This window comes from Plasmodium inui (genome assembly GCF_000524495.1).
Source record: "Plasmodium inui San Antonio 1 unplaced genomic scaffold supercont1.7, whole genome shotgun sequence".
Taxonomy (NCBI): Eukaryota; Apicomplexa; class Aconoidasida; order Haemosporida; family Plasmodiidae; genus Plasmodium; species Plasmodium inui.
The window spans coordinates 1,002,749-1,016,601 of NW_008481841.1; the positions used below are offsets into that span (position 1 = coordinate 1,002,749).

The 13,853-nt window shown below is 36.0% G+C and overlaps 3 protein-coding genes across 3 annotated transcripts in view; all 3 read left to right on the plus strand.

The window, feature by feature from the left end:
* Window positions 1-681: 681 nt before the first annotated feature.
* C922_02261 (hypothetical protein) lies at window positions 682-2,237 on the plus strand (the record flags this gene model as incomplete). Its single annotated transcript, XM_008817860.1, has 2 exons — window positions 682-759; window positions 951-2,237. 2 exons carry the CDS (start codon window positions 682-684, stop codon window positions 2,235-2,237), a joined length of 1,365 nt encoding a protein of 454 aa, XP_008816082.1.
* Window positions 2,238-6,531: 4,294 nt separating this feature from the next.
* Window positions 6,532-10,557, plus strand: C922_02262 (hypothetical protein; the record flags this gene model as incomplete). The annotated part of the gene is made up of 2 exons (XM_008817861.1): window positions 6,532-6,639; window positions 6,799-10,557. The coding sequence occupies 2 exons, from the start codon at window positions 6,532-6,534 to the stop codon at window positions 10,555-10,557; spliced, it is 3,867 nt and encodes a 1,288-aa protein (XP_008816083.1).
* A 2,343-nt stretch (window positions 10,558-12,900) lies between these two features.
* The window catches only part of C922_02263 (hypothetical protein), a gene marked incomplete at both ends in the record, with an annotated part of 2,283 nt that continues 1,330 nt past the window's right edge, over window positions 12,901-13,853 (plus strand). Inside the window, 2 exons of the mRNA XM_008817862.1 lie at window positions 12,901-13,012; window positions 13,488-13,846. Of these exons, the coding sequence (XP_008816084.1) occupies window positions 12,901-13,012; window positions 13,488-13,846 (471 nt within the window). The remainder of the gene's footprint in view (window positions 13,013-13,487; window positions 13,847-13,853) is intronic.

A 13,853-nucleotide genomic window follows, 5' to 3' on the forward strand; every position in this document is an offset into this window, starting at 1 on the left:
TACCACTTTTGAATACTGTTATTTAACATTACCATTTTGAACATTTGAATATACCAATATTTGGGCACATAAGCTTTTGAATATCTCAATATTTTGTTATAATAATAAAATTCTCCTTATTTTACTTCTACTTTTTTTTTTCTCTTTTTATTTTTTTTTAAAGTCTGGAGAAGATTATTTCAAATTGAACAGCTGCACTATTTGTTTGAAAGAAGAACCTAGCAAAAAAGGAAAGAAAAGAATTACGAATTTATTGACTCTTCCGAGAAAGAGTTATCAAAGTGTTGTACACCTATATATGTATGTAATGAGAGCATCATATTTAAATTTATCGCAGTGGAACATTGTTAATTACAGTAGATTAGAAGTAATATAAATTTTAATATTTACATTTTACTTGATCTGATTTACTCCATCATTTAATATTTTTATGTTTTAACCCCCCTGGAATCAGAAGCTATTTATTCGAATCAGTTTTTACGCACAATGCTAAAATTTAAAGTGATTTTAATAAAATATAATATGACTTACGGCAAATCGAAATCAGGCCGTTAATCATTATTATATTTTATTAAAGAGCAGAGTTTAATTCTTCGTTTTTTTTCTCTTTTTCTTTTTTTTTTTTTTGTGGGGCCACATGTTTACATTGAGGAATCAAGTAGGAGAGCTGGAAAAATAAATATGTTAAATATTTTTATTACACACTTATTATTACTTATTATTTCAATATGGACACTAGAACGTTTTAACATTGTTGAGGTAAGGGGCTTCTCTACATAGCTTTAATGTATTTTGCGACCATGTGTTTTTTTTTACCCTTTGTATTATTTTGCATTCTTCATCTTAAGAGGTGTAGCACACGAAATGAGCAATAGAGGGAATAGAAAATATATATCTTTTTTATTTTCCCTACACATTTTTATGTGCGGCCTATTTTAACCCTTTTATAGTGCACTTGCCATTCCGTCTGGGAAAAGAAATTTAAGATACAGGACAAGGCTAATGCAGATACAAACAGAACATTGACAGAAAATCAGAACAAGTATCATAAAGCAGGTGATTGGTCATATTCATATTCTTCTGTCAGATGGCAAAGTAGAACAAGTTATGCAGAAAAAAGGAATGCAAGAAGGTTCTTGAATTCGGATAATGGCAATACGCGTTATCTTCCAACCTTTGGTCATGCTAATTATGTGATTTTGCAAGACCATAATTATCCTTCCTATGAACATAGTTATAATTATTCAAGATACCGGAATTGGAATGGTGCAACCCGTGCGAGGATTAGGCGCCAAAATGTGGGAACTCGCAAAAGACGAAAATTTAAAAGTGCTAATAGGCGAAATTTTGAAAACATCAGTGGACAAAAATTTGAGAATCCACTTCGTCAACATTTTGAAAGCCCATATCGGCTACATTTTAAGGAACCAAACCGTCGATATCTTGAGGGGCTACCTCGGCGATATATTGAAGGATCAGGTCACCACATTTTTCAAAGGACAAACCGTCTAGACGTGGATTATGATGATATCAAATCTTTTAGCAATTCTGATCGAAATTATGAGGATATTCGATATGCACTTATAGACGACGATGATGATGAGGGCTCAAGCTCTGAAGAAGATAATCTTTCAAATTATTCATTTAATGATTGCCTGTCGCGTCGTTGTAGAATTCCCTACGAATATAAAAGATACAGTGGACACCACAAATCATATGGAAGGGATGATTATTCAGTGTACGATGATACATATGATACTCATACTTTAGGAGGCACTAGATATGTAATTTCCGAGCATGGTAGCCATAATGCATTGGAAGATGATGATGGCGACGACTACGATGATTTGGCATTTCTTGACAAGCACTACACACTTCCTTTAAAAAACAGACACGATACATATAGAAGTAGTGAATATGTTGTAAATCAAGGGGAAGGTAAAGATTACGAAAGTTATAACTTAGCCACCGTACCTCCTAGGAAGAGGCGTTCTAGGAATAAAAGTCGTATAAAACATTATATAAAAAAATATAATGCAGAAGTTGTGAAGTTATTACCTTCCCTTTCTACCGGTTCTTTCGTTGCAGGTGTCGTGTTTTCCTTGTTTAATTATGTAGCGATACCCATAATATGTAGTACTTTATCCTATATATTCTCGTGCTTTTATATTAAAGAGCTAAGGAAGAAAATGAAGAAGCAAAAACGAATAAAACGTCAATATCTTATGGACACATAAGACTTCGTTTTTTTCTCGTTTTCTCATTAAGCTGCATATATTTTATTTTGCTTTTACTTTTTTTTACTTTATTCTTACTTTATTCTTACCTTATTTTTCCTTAATTTTTACCTTATTCTTTTATTTCTTTTATTTGTTTTTAAGGTGTAGAAAGTAAATAATTTAAGTACCTTCTTTGTAGTGTATATATATTATTTTACACAAGGAAGAGGGGGGGTTCCTTATCCTCTTTTTCGGGCGCTGTCGAATTGAATGTTTTAACGTTGAATATATTCCCTTAGAATTTGTTACATAGAATATCTTAATAATAAAAAAAGAAAGAAGAGAAGAAGAAGGAAGAAAATGCATAATATCACTTGCAGATGTGTTTGCAAAATGTTATTGTTGCATATTTTTTCTAAGAATCTCTTAGGGAAATGTAATAACATTTCTGGCATGACATACTTGTATATTTTTCCCATGCCTTATGCTTTCTTTTTTTTTCTTCCTTTTTTTTTTTTGATTAATATTTTATAATTCTCTTAGGATATATAAAATATGCCTAACAAGCTTTACATTAAATTTATTTGTAAAAATGGGTACATATTAATTAATTCTAATTTATATTAAATCAGAATTGATTTATTTGTGTCTATTTTTTGATTTGATGTACACGAAGCGGAACTTTTTGAAACAATTTTCACCTATTATAATGCTATATACATATAAGAAACGTATTAATAGAAGGTTTTTCCCTCGCAGGGGTTGTGTGTGTGTAATATGTTGTACCCATAACATATTTGAAACCCCGTGCAACCAGAAGGGAGTTCTAAAGAAATTTCAAATACGTGTACATTCATTTCAGAAAAGATTATTATTAAGAGTGACGCAGCGTTTCTTAAGGGACGAACTACTTCGTTTTTTCGTTTTTTTCATCGAACTTCATATTCCCCAGTTTATAGTTTGCGGAGGAGAAGTTACATTTTATAGAATGAATTTGTTATGCAACAGTCTGTGCAAGGCATGTTCGCAGTGTAGAATAATTAGAGAGTTAGAAATCAAGAGAAGCCGGCATTACGCAAAACTTGCAGTTAGGAGGAATACATTTTAACATTATCTGATCTAAAAGGACTCCGTAATTCATGTGGTATAAAGTGCATAAAGAGCAACTGAACGTTTATAAAGAATTGGCATATCGACTTGGTAAGGGGACGCAATCCTAATGCCGAATCGGATATGTTAGGATGAATGCAGTGAGCGTGAACTGAAGAGTGTGTATTGGCGTGCGACCATTTCAACGGTACTAAATTTTTAAGAAAACTTATGTGCATGTACACATGCATCGATGCATACATAAATACATATTCATGAGGAGCCTCTGTACGCGCAGATAGAGAAGATAGTGCCAAGTGAAACTGTATTTTTTCCTTTATTAACACGTCATTACTAATGCAGACTTATCCCCTAATCTGTAATTTCTCCAGATAACTTTGAAATATTTTAGAAGAGGGCGGAGACGTTTTTGGCCTGCTTGTGTGATTTCGGTGAGTGGCAGAGTAAGCAGCGCTGGTGGGTTACTTGAATGAGGCGAAAAGGCATTATGCACTTCAAGAGAGAGAACATGGTCGGCGGAAATATTTGAATGATCCCAAAAATTGTGGGATTAATTTCGAGATGGTCATCATATAGAGAGTAGTATAAACTAGGAAGAACGCATCAAGACGTATTAGAATTAAATGGAAGACACATGCCAAAAAGGAGAAAAAAACGAGAGAGAAAAATATAAGATGTATGAATCTGCATAATAACGGATACATACAATTCTACCAGATAGGAAAGACAATTAAATGATACAGCGGAATAAGGACTATCATTTCATCTGCAAATATGGGGAGCTATCAATATAGTAATATGCAGGGAATGGGAGAGGACTCTATTGATCAAATGAACATATTTTCAAGATGAAGTATAACAATCCCCACTCAATGCGAAGCAATATGAGAACAATACTTTACATTATTAAGCGAGTCAATAAATGAAATTGGAAATGGATATTTTTATGGATCCTAGATACCATGAAAGGTGTGTTTCAGGAGGTTCATGTGCGAAAAGATCAACGTACAAATTAAAGAAAGCAGAAGAAATTATCCTTTACAAAAAAGAGAAAAGGTGTTATTTCTTTTTTTTCCCTTTTCCTCATTCTTCATAGAAATAGCTTTTCAGGGATTTGTTAGATTGGTTAATGACATTATTTTGAAACGAACATCTTCGATAAGATGAGGTAAATCGCGAGCATGTGTTTAAACTATAAGAGTGTATATTGCAAATTCGGATATGAGATTTATTTAAGACATTGTTGTAACTACGTATGTTAGAAGAGAAGAAAAGGCACATCTCTACATGAGGAAAAACCAATTTATCCATCTGACGCATATGCACATATACTATATATATGTAAATATATATAAGTGATGCGCACTGTACTCTCTTTTACTAACCCACTGCAGCCCCTTCGTCTCATAGAATAACACTGAAAAAGGGGTAATTCAAATATGTCGGCTTTGAAATTTTGCTTTAATTGGAAGGATAATTTACGGCGTCAAAAGGAATGTCTTATCCTGAAATAATAGAATAATAGAATATTAAAATGATATAATACATTTTTTTTTTCTTATTCCATACGTTATTATACTTCAAAGTGTGGATAAAAATGACCACATAAAATGAAGATGCCATATTCCTGATAGAGTTCAAAATCGGCATTTATTATTTTAACACAAGTACGTTATGAATGATAATAGATAAAAAAAATGAAGGAATCTGCACATGATATTTTTTTTAGAACTTCTACCTTCCCATTACGAAATATTTGGAGAAGTCAAAACCTAAATTAAAAACTTTTTTCAAGGGAAAAAAAAAAAAAAAAGAAGCAATTGTGAAAAAAAGAGAAAGGAACAAGTAAATTACGAACTTTTTTCAATAAGGAAAAAAAAAAAAAAAAAAGCAGCAAATATGAAAAAAAAAAAAGAAAATAAGTAAAGAAATAAATATGAGGAATCTTCACCTTTTTATTGGGCACGATTCGATCATCCATTTCACGTCTTTCAGTGTTTAATCCATTACAAAATGTACATTTTTTTCCTTGCCTTCATTGCATAAAAGACTATAGCTATGATGAAACAATTTTCACCGCAACTGAATTGTTTCTTACAACCGATTTTGCGTTAATTTGATTTTATAAATTTCTTTAATGCTCAACTTTTCACTTTTTTCTTCGTGCAAAGGTTAATTATGGGATTATTTGCCGTTGAGGAAAGAATATAAATGCGCCACTTCTGTTTATTATTATAAATTTTCTTAAGGAATGCTTCTTTCTCTTACAATTGATGCAAAAAATTTTTTAAAAATACATGCATATTATGTTTTTATGTGAATATTTGCATGTTATAATTTTATATAGTCATATTATATATGCAAAATAAACGTTGGGCACTTTTGTCGGATTCTATTCAAACGTAACGAAAATATACTTTTTTTGCCGAAAGGAACGTTTTCTTTCTTTTACTTTTTAGTTAAGATAAAGAGAAGAACTTTTAGTAAAGATAATTTATTTATGACGTTAAATTTATCCATTTTAATTTTTTTTCTATGGCTTTAATAGAAAAGTAATACGTTATATACTGCACTTCAATACTTATAGTATAGGACCCGTACCAGTGGGAAGAAACCTATTTCATTTATTGGTATCTTTTTTGTTACATTGCTTCTTGGTGATATATGATTAAACTTGATCGGAAGAGGATTTATTTTGCGCATCGTCCTAAGCTGTAGCGTCTATATTGTTATTATTTTTCTTTTTTTGTGAAAAATATTTATATATGCCGCAATAATTACATATGGTTGAAACAATTGCCACTTTCTTATGATGAAAGGAATCGCGTCATTTCTTAATTAGCTAAGAAATACTTTATCTATTATTCCCAATAGACTATATCTACAAACGAAATACGTGGAAGGGACGATTGCTATTCGCATTTCTTCAATTTGTTATTGACCCATACCTATAATAATAATTTTGCCTGAGCATTTATTTTTAAGCAAATTTCTCTCCAGTGATAATATGTAGGAACTACATTTTTCGTAGTCACTATTCCTTTAGTACTTTTGTCAATTTTTTAGACTCTACGGCCGCATTAGGATATGCTTTCAGTTTTAGACAAACATAAAAAATGATCAAAACTAATGATGACTGCATCGTTTTATCTTACTCTAGAAGAATCCTACAAATACAGTTAAGAAAATTACTGCTACAATTATGAATGTCTCAAAAAAGCCTTACACAAAAGAGAAGCTTGTTTTTCTATGGTTTAAAAATGTTCTTATACTGACGTTGTGCTTCTGGACATATCAATATTACAACAATGTAATTGATACATTAGAATCCTCTTTTTGTCGGATTTTTTTTTTTTTTTCGCCACAAGTGGTCTTAATGTGTATGTGAATGCTTGTCTATATCTTAGCGTAGAAATAGATATTTTAATCAGGAATTTATTTCTCCGTTTCCCCTTTTTCCCCATTTTAGGCCCTCTGTGATGAACTCTTGGAAAGGAACATTAGTGTAGAGAGGCCAATATACCACAGAGATAGAAGAATATTACAGGGATTTGACGATATCCAAAACACAAAGAGTCTGGGACTAAGGGAATTTAGAAGAAATAAAAATGGCCATTCCTATTTATGCCCTAAATCGGTGTTTGGTCCTAATTCCGAGTTGGAGGGTGAAAAAGAAGAATGTGAAAGAAGTCACTTAGGAGAAAAAATTGAAAATTCGCACGAATCCGATGTAATAGGCGAAAATGATGATAATAAGAGTTCAGAAATAGAGAAAACCATTGTAAACAGTGAAGGACCTAAATTGGTACTGGGACACAAGGATTCTGAAAAATGTTATTTGAGACAGAGTTCTAGGAACTGTAATAATTCCTCTAGCACACATTTTGCGTGTGGAGGAAGAAGCTTAGCTCAATATGAAATGTACCATGAAGCACATATTCCAGGAAGAAGTGGACATCTACCCCCTCATAATAATAAATACCAGCCACAGCATGTCGGAGGAGGGCATAATAAACATCCATATCCGAATAATTTTGGGTCCAACTTTGTAGAAAGGAGAAATGCTCCTGGTTTTGGAGAAGCCTATGATAGTCAATTTAATAGCTTGATGAAAATGTTATCAGATTGTAAAGAGACATGTGAATCGCAATTCGAGGGAGTGAAGAAGTTTATTACAGATCAGGCGCAATTGACACAGCTTCCCGTCCCAGGAATAGAAAAGATTATATCAGGTTGCAAAGATTGGGGGCAAATGGCTTTACCTGGAGTGAAGAAAATTATATCCGATTGTAAGGAGGTTTATGATTCTCAGATTACGAACGTCAAACAATTTTTATCAGATTGTAAAGAAACCTACGATTTTCAATTTATTCAAGATGCAGGAAACCACCCTCACTACAGTGGCTACTACGAGAATCAGCAGACGGGAAACGGTAACAATCCGCCACCTTACCCACCCTATTATGGTCCACCCCATACACAGAGGGGGGTGGGAAGAAATGAGCCCCATTATAGTGTTAATCACCAGTATCAAAGTGTAACAAGTGCGTCTAATCAGTCAAATTACGATAGGAATTATCGAGACAAATCCCAGGGCCAAGGGGGAAATACACAAATTCATAGTGAGAAGTATGATTCTCACCATGGAACAAGGAATACGAAATTATCCTCTTACCATGAATACAACAATCAGGATCACTACTCAGAAAGGAGTATACCGAAATGTAATAATTACTACCAGTCCCAATATGGACATAGAAACAGTAACTATCCAAATAGTAGTGGCCCTTACAGGGCACCCCATGCTGGTGGGCATGTTATTCCTCCCAAGAGTAGTAAAAATTACGACGAACCACATGTTGGTGAGAATGCTGATCAACCAAGTAATAGTGATAATTACAAGGCTCCCTATACTGGTGAAAACGCTAATCATCCCAATAATAGTAGCTATTACAAAGCACCCTATGATAGTGAAAGAGCAAATACGGCAAATCATAGAAGCCTTCTTACCTCAGACTATAAGCAGTCAGAAGCCAACTCATCTACATATACTCAAGAGTATGGCCCTCAGGAGGGAAAGGTACAAAATTACACATATGGTGGTGGCAATAATTATCATCCTCCAGAAGAAAAGGCTAAAAGTAACACACCTTACAGGGTAGGGAACCTTGCACCTGACACCGAGCTATCAGGGAACAAAATGGCAAGTGTTGCAAATTCCCCTAACGAGAGGGGACCCAATTTAAGTACCAGGAAGAAGATGCTAGGGAGTAAGGGGGATTTAAAATCAGGGCAGGAACTGCAAGAGAATAACTTAGCTGAAGACAAGAGTGAAACGTGCCCCATGGTATCACCTAATGATCCGGCGTTAAATCCTGGGAGAAATTGCGAATCAGGAGTTACTGAGGAAAAGACAACTATGGCGAAATTTAGAATGAGCATTCATTCCCGGGGAAGTGCAGTAAGACAAGATATATCCAACAATGAAAACATTCTGGGAAAGGAATGTGCAGAATCCAGTAGTAAAACCAATCAACATTTTCCTAGTTCTAGTTTAAAAAGGAATTCGTATAACAGCGAAGTGAATGTTGCAACAAAAATGGAACAGGATAAAAATCTCCCAACCCTAAGTCAACAAAGGCTCAATTTGTCAACCATGTCAAAAGAGAACACCCAAGCACAGGGCAAGAACCATTTTCACTCCCAGATGAATAAGCCAGAAGATAAAGCAACGAAAACAAAAGAAGAATCTGGAGTGAGCAATTCAGGGCTAAGACAAGAAAGTTCCCATAATAAACCCCATCTTAATTGCAAGGGGCATGGCACAAGCAATGTGGAAGAGGGGGAAAGAAACAGGAATCTTTTATCACAACTGTCAGTACACAAAACTGAAGCCGGAAAAGGCAACCCTTTGGACTCCAAAGTGTATAAATCAACAACAACCCCCTCAGGAAGAACCGGGAATCCAGAACTAGACCTGTCCGCTATGACAGGGAAAAATTCAGATAATAAACTACACTCTTATAGCAGCAAGGATGACGGGGAGACTAGCAGCCACCTGAGTACGGGCGAGACCAGTTTATCAGGGATGTCACTAAGGGGGATCCCAGTAAAGGAAACCCCGGATTTTAACACTCAGAAGAGTAAACCAGAGCAAAATACAGGAAAATCTATCGAAGAATATCCCCTGGAAGCTACCGGTAACAACAGGAGTCCTTCTAATAATCACACACATCTTCATGCTAAGGGAAATAACACAGAAAATCTCTCAGGGGCGGAAAAGCACAAAGTCCTTTTGTCACCCCTGTCAAAAGAGGGAATCATACATAAGAAGGAGGAGCCTAATAATTGCAGCAGTTATAGTCCCGAAAATAAGCCAGTAGAAAATAAGAGTTGTTCTAAAATCAGCACTACCAGTCTGAAGGGAATAGCTGCTCAGGATAAAGTGCCAATTGGTTTGGAACCCGCAAGCTCCAGTCCTATGGCAAAAGGAGGTAGGGAACAGCAGGCTATCTCAACCGTGCCATTAAAACATCCCACAAGTACAAGCGGAAGCCGTTTTCATTCTGAAATGTATGAACCGAAAAATAAGAAATCGGAAAGTGCGAACCGTCAGACAAAGGACAATAAGGGGATAGAGCAAATTCCTCGCCCTGATGGACTAAAGCTTGATACCAACCCTAGTCGAGCGGAAATTATACCAGATAGAAGTAGCGGAAGGTTACAACTGGAGAATGCAGAAGAGAGCAAAAATAAGTCCAACCTCAGCGAAGGTGCTAATGTAAAAACTGATAAGGAGGATAGCAGACCAGGGGAATGCAAGGGAAACGAAACTGAGATCAAAGCAGTAGGGAAAACTCCCCTAGAGTGTAGGATCAGTTTCAGAGAACACCCTTATGGCTCAAAACCCAGCGACGGAAGGAGCGAAGCTAGTTTAAGAGTGAATAGTGAATTATTAAAGGACCAATCGAAGGATTCTAAGGAGCCTGTTAAATCTAACCAAGGGGGATCCCGATGTAGTTCAAGTAACAAAGAAGTGAATGAATCAAAAGATGTAAAATTGGACAGTGATAAAGCAGGTACTAAGAATGTGCATAATGATTTAGATGAAAGTTTGAAAGATTCAGATCCGGGCGAAAATACCCAAGAGAAGGGGAAAGGGAAGAAGAGAAACTGCTTTAAGCAATTCACCAAGAAATTCAGGACAGGGCGCCATAAATCTAAGTAACAGTATGATTATACAATGGGGGCTAATATCTCTAAGGGTGTTATTATTACGCCTAATAGCCTTAATAATCCTTAAAAATACCCGTAGGACAAAATAAGCTCTCTTATGGTCAATATTCATATGTCTTTTATTGTAAAGAGTGGCAGAAGAATAAGGGCCTATAAAGATTAGAATAGGCACAGGCAGGCACAGCGAGATATTGAAAGGAAAGAATCAGTTGCGACAGCAGTGGAGGAGAAACCTGGATACTATTGAATTAAAATAAATTCATAAAATTCACCGAGTTTCATGATATTCCGTTAGAATATAGGACACGTGTATAATCGATCAAGGAAATATGTCGTTAGGGTCTATTAAGATGTCTGTATTTTTTTCAATTTTCTGTGTTTGATATCTTAATACCTTTTTAAAGTGATTTGATGATATGTATCTATCTATTGTTTTTGTATTTGTTTTTATTTTTATTTCTTCATAATTCTTTTAAACCAAGGTTTTAGTCTCAGTTTAATTCATAACCAGGATTCCTGAAAAATAGGATGGCACCTCAAATATGTAACTAAGTATTTCTGTGCGCCAACTGGGTGCTCCTCTGTATTGGCCATTGGCAGCCAAAGTCCCCTATTAGGAATTCAATTATGAAAACATATTCAATGTAAATTTGAGAAGAATAGAAGCTATCTGCATACCCATTTTAATTGTTATGATAAGTGATTAATGTTTAGGGTTTCCAATTAATCCATCTAATTAAGAATATACGTAAAGGAAAATATTTCTGTATTCCTTCGAATTTAAAGAGAAAGTAACCCCTTCGTTGAGTCTGCAGTGTGCAAAGATATTACGACAACAAAATTTACCTCAACATAAGGAATAACTATCTCGTTGGAGTATATTAATAAACTCAGGAAATTACCACTCTGGCAAAGATCGGAGGGTGTAGATAGTCTCAGTATATTCTTTTATGTCCTAAAAGTTTAAAGTTCAGAACATCTATAGCGGGGGGCAGGTATTTTAGTTATTGGAGTCTAATTTTTTTATTGTATACGATAACTTTAGTGACCTAAAACACTTGGACCACTCTTGTCTTTTATAGGGTGCACGTGTCATATTTTATGGGGACGAGATAGGATTCATGTCCAGTGCTATTCAATTATTCCGAATCAAACAGGGAAAACCGAGGTAGTGCGGACGATTTCTGAGTATCTTTTGTTAAAAACAAGGAGTACTATAAACTTAGTCACACGACGTTATTATGAGGGGAAAATTATAAACTAGAATGATATATCTTAATATAGTAAAAATAGAAACCGGAACAATTTGTGGATTTATTTGCCAAGACGCTGGAGATATATAATAATGCATTGCTATCTGATATGCTAGGATTAAGAAGGTTAGAGCATGTAAGTGTACATCCCACCTGGAAAGGATGAATGAAGTCTCTAAATATGAGTAATATTGAAGTAAGGAGTACATATGATTTATATCATGATCAAGAAAATCCAAATATTCGATATTAATATAGTGTTGAGATTAATTTTATCCCTTCCGATAAACACGCCCAAGCCTGTCCATTCTAGGAGTTAGTTCTAATAGCCAACCAACAGTAGGAAAGAAGTGAACAAGTAAGAATACTACAAGAACACCGCAGAGACCACAACTCATAGGGGCTAGAACTAAGGATAAGGAGCCCACCTATTATTTCAAGTGTGATATTAAGATATTACCCTGGAGTCAATTGAATAGTAAATGACGGAAATGACCTAGCAGTGAATAAAATATAGAAAATTAGCATCAAACAACCCAACCGATGAATATAGGAAGGAATAAAAAAAGAACGGCAGAACCAATCCCCCGCTTAACACCTAAATCATGAAACTCTAGAAGGTTCGACAGTGTCCACTTCAGCAATCACTGCTTATTCAAGAGAAAGCTCCCGAAGTTTGGTGTTCATAGAACTATAGCAATCACGTCAACCGACACTTCTGTAGAAATATCTATACTACCAACAAACAAATTCACTCACCCTGGAAATCTTCAGAATTTGGCGACCGTAGCATTGACAATACAAATTTGTTCTAAAGCTCAACCACCCAGCCGAAATTTCCACCCCAGGTGCAGCATCAGAAATAATCGACCCCAATTCACCAGTATCCGAACCGCTGAGATGATACACCGTAGACGTAGGAATCCAAAAATCATGTAATTCAACACTGAGAAAACCCAATCAACAGTCTGTGCGAGTAGGAATAGCATTGGTATAACTCCCAGCCCCCCATAACATCCTAATCCTCCCAACAAACACTAAACAGGAGCAGCCCAAGCAACCACAGCGAACTGGTAAATAATATGGACAGGGGAAGTATATCTGAAGAAAATAATACAGCTGAATCCTTATTCACAGATGACAATGAAAAGAGGGCATTAGCCAAAGGGGCGCACGATTTATTAAACCAGCAGCGTTCGCCGAAAAAAGGAGCCAAAGAGCCAGTATTGACCCCAAACATCCTGGACAAACTTGAGGACCCCACAAAAGAAGCAGGCTGGCAAGCGACCTAGACGAAAAAACATATTGCCACCCCTAAAACCGAGCAACAGGGCAGCAAATTCATATTGCCCAGGCGATTACCGCAGAAGACAAAAGGATAAGAAGAAACGAATCAGGGCGGCCCTTAGGGGACGAAGAGAAGGATAGTCTCCCGAAGGGGTATCGAAGAAGAAGGATCTGAATTGCAGGTTCTCACCCCAGAGGAGGTTGAGGGCTGCCAGGGGGAGCAGGCGAAGACATTATAGCAGGGCCCAAGAAAAGAATAAGAGGAGGCCATGCACTGTTAGGGAACAAGTAGCTAACGAAGTTACGAGGGGCGGGGGAAGATTAGGGCAGAAGTAACTTATTGGACCGACATCGGAAGTTGCCAGCAGATCCAAACTCGAAGAGGAAGCTGCGGATGAAGTTATTGAAGAGGAGGAGAAGGAAGAAGTAGAAGAGGCATCCGTCGATATAGAGCACATGCCCGTTGTTGTGGAGGAAGCTACCGTTGTTGTGGAAAAGCCTGTCATTACTGTAGAAGAGCATGTAGACCAGGATAAGGAGGAGTCAGCAGAACAAGACGGCCAGGAATCTAAAGAGGAGGAAACTGAACAATCCTTAGGGGAGCAGTCAAGAGAAGAATTCGCAGAGGAGGAAAAGGAAAGAACAGAAACAGCTGTGGGCTCTGTGGATGATATCTTGAAGGAGGAAATGAAAAAAATAGAAGAGTCTGTGAAGGGGGCCCTTGGAGTTGTGCAAGAAGCAGTAGATA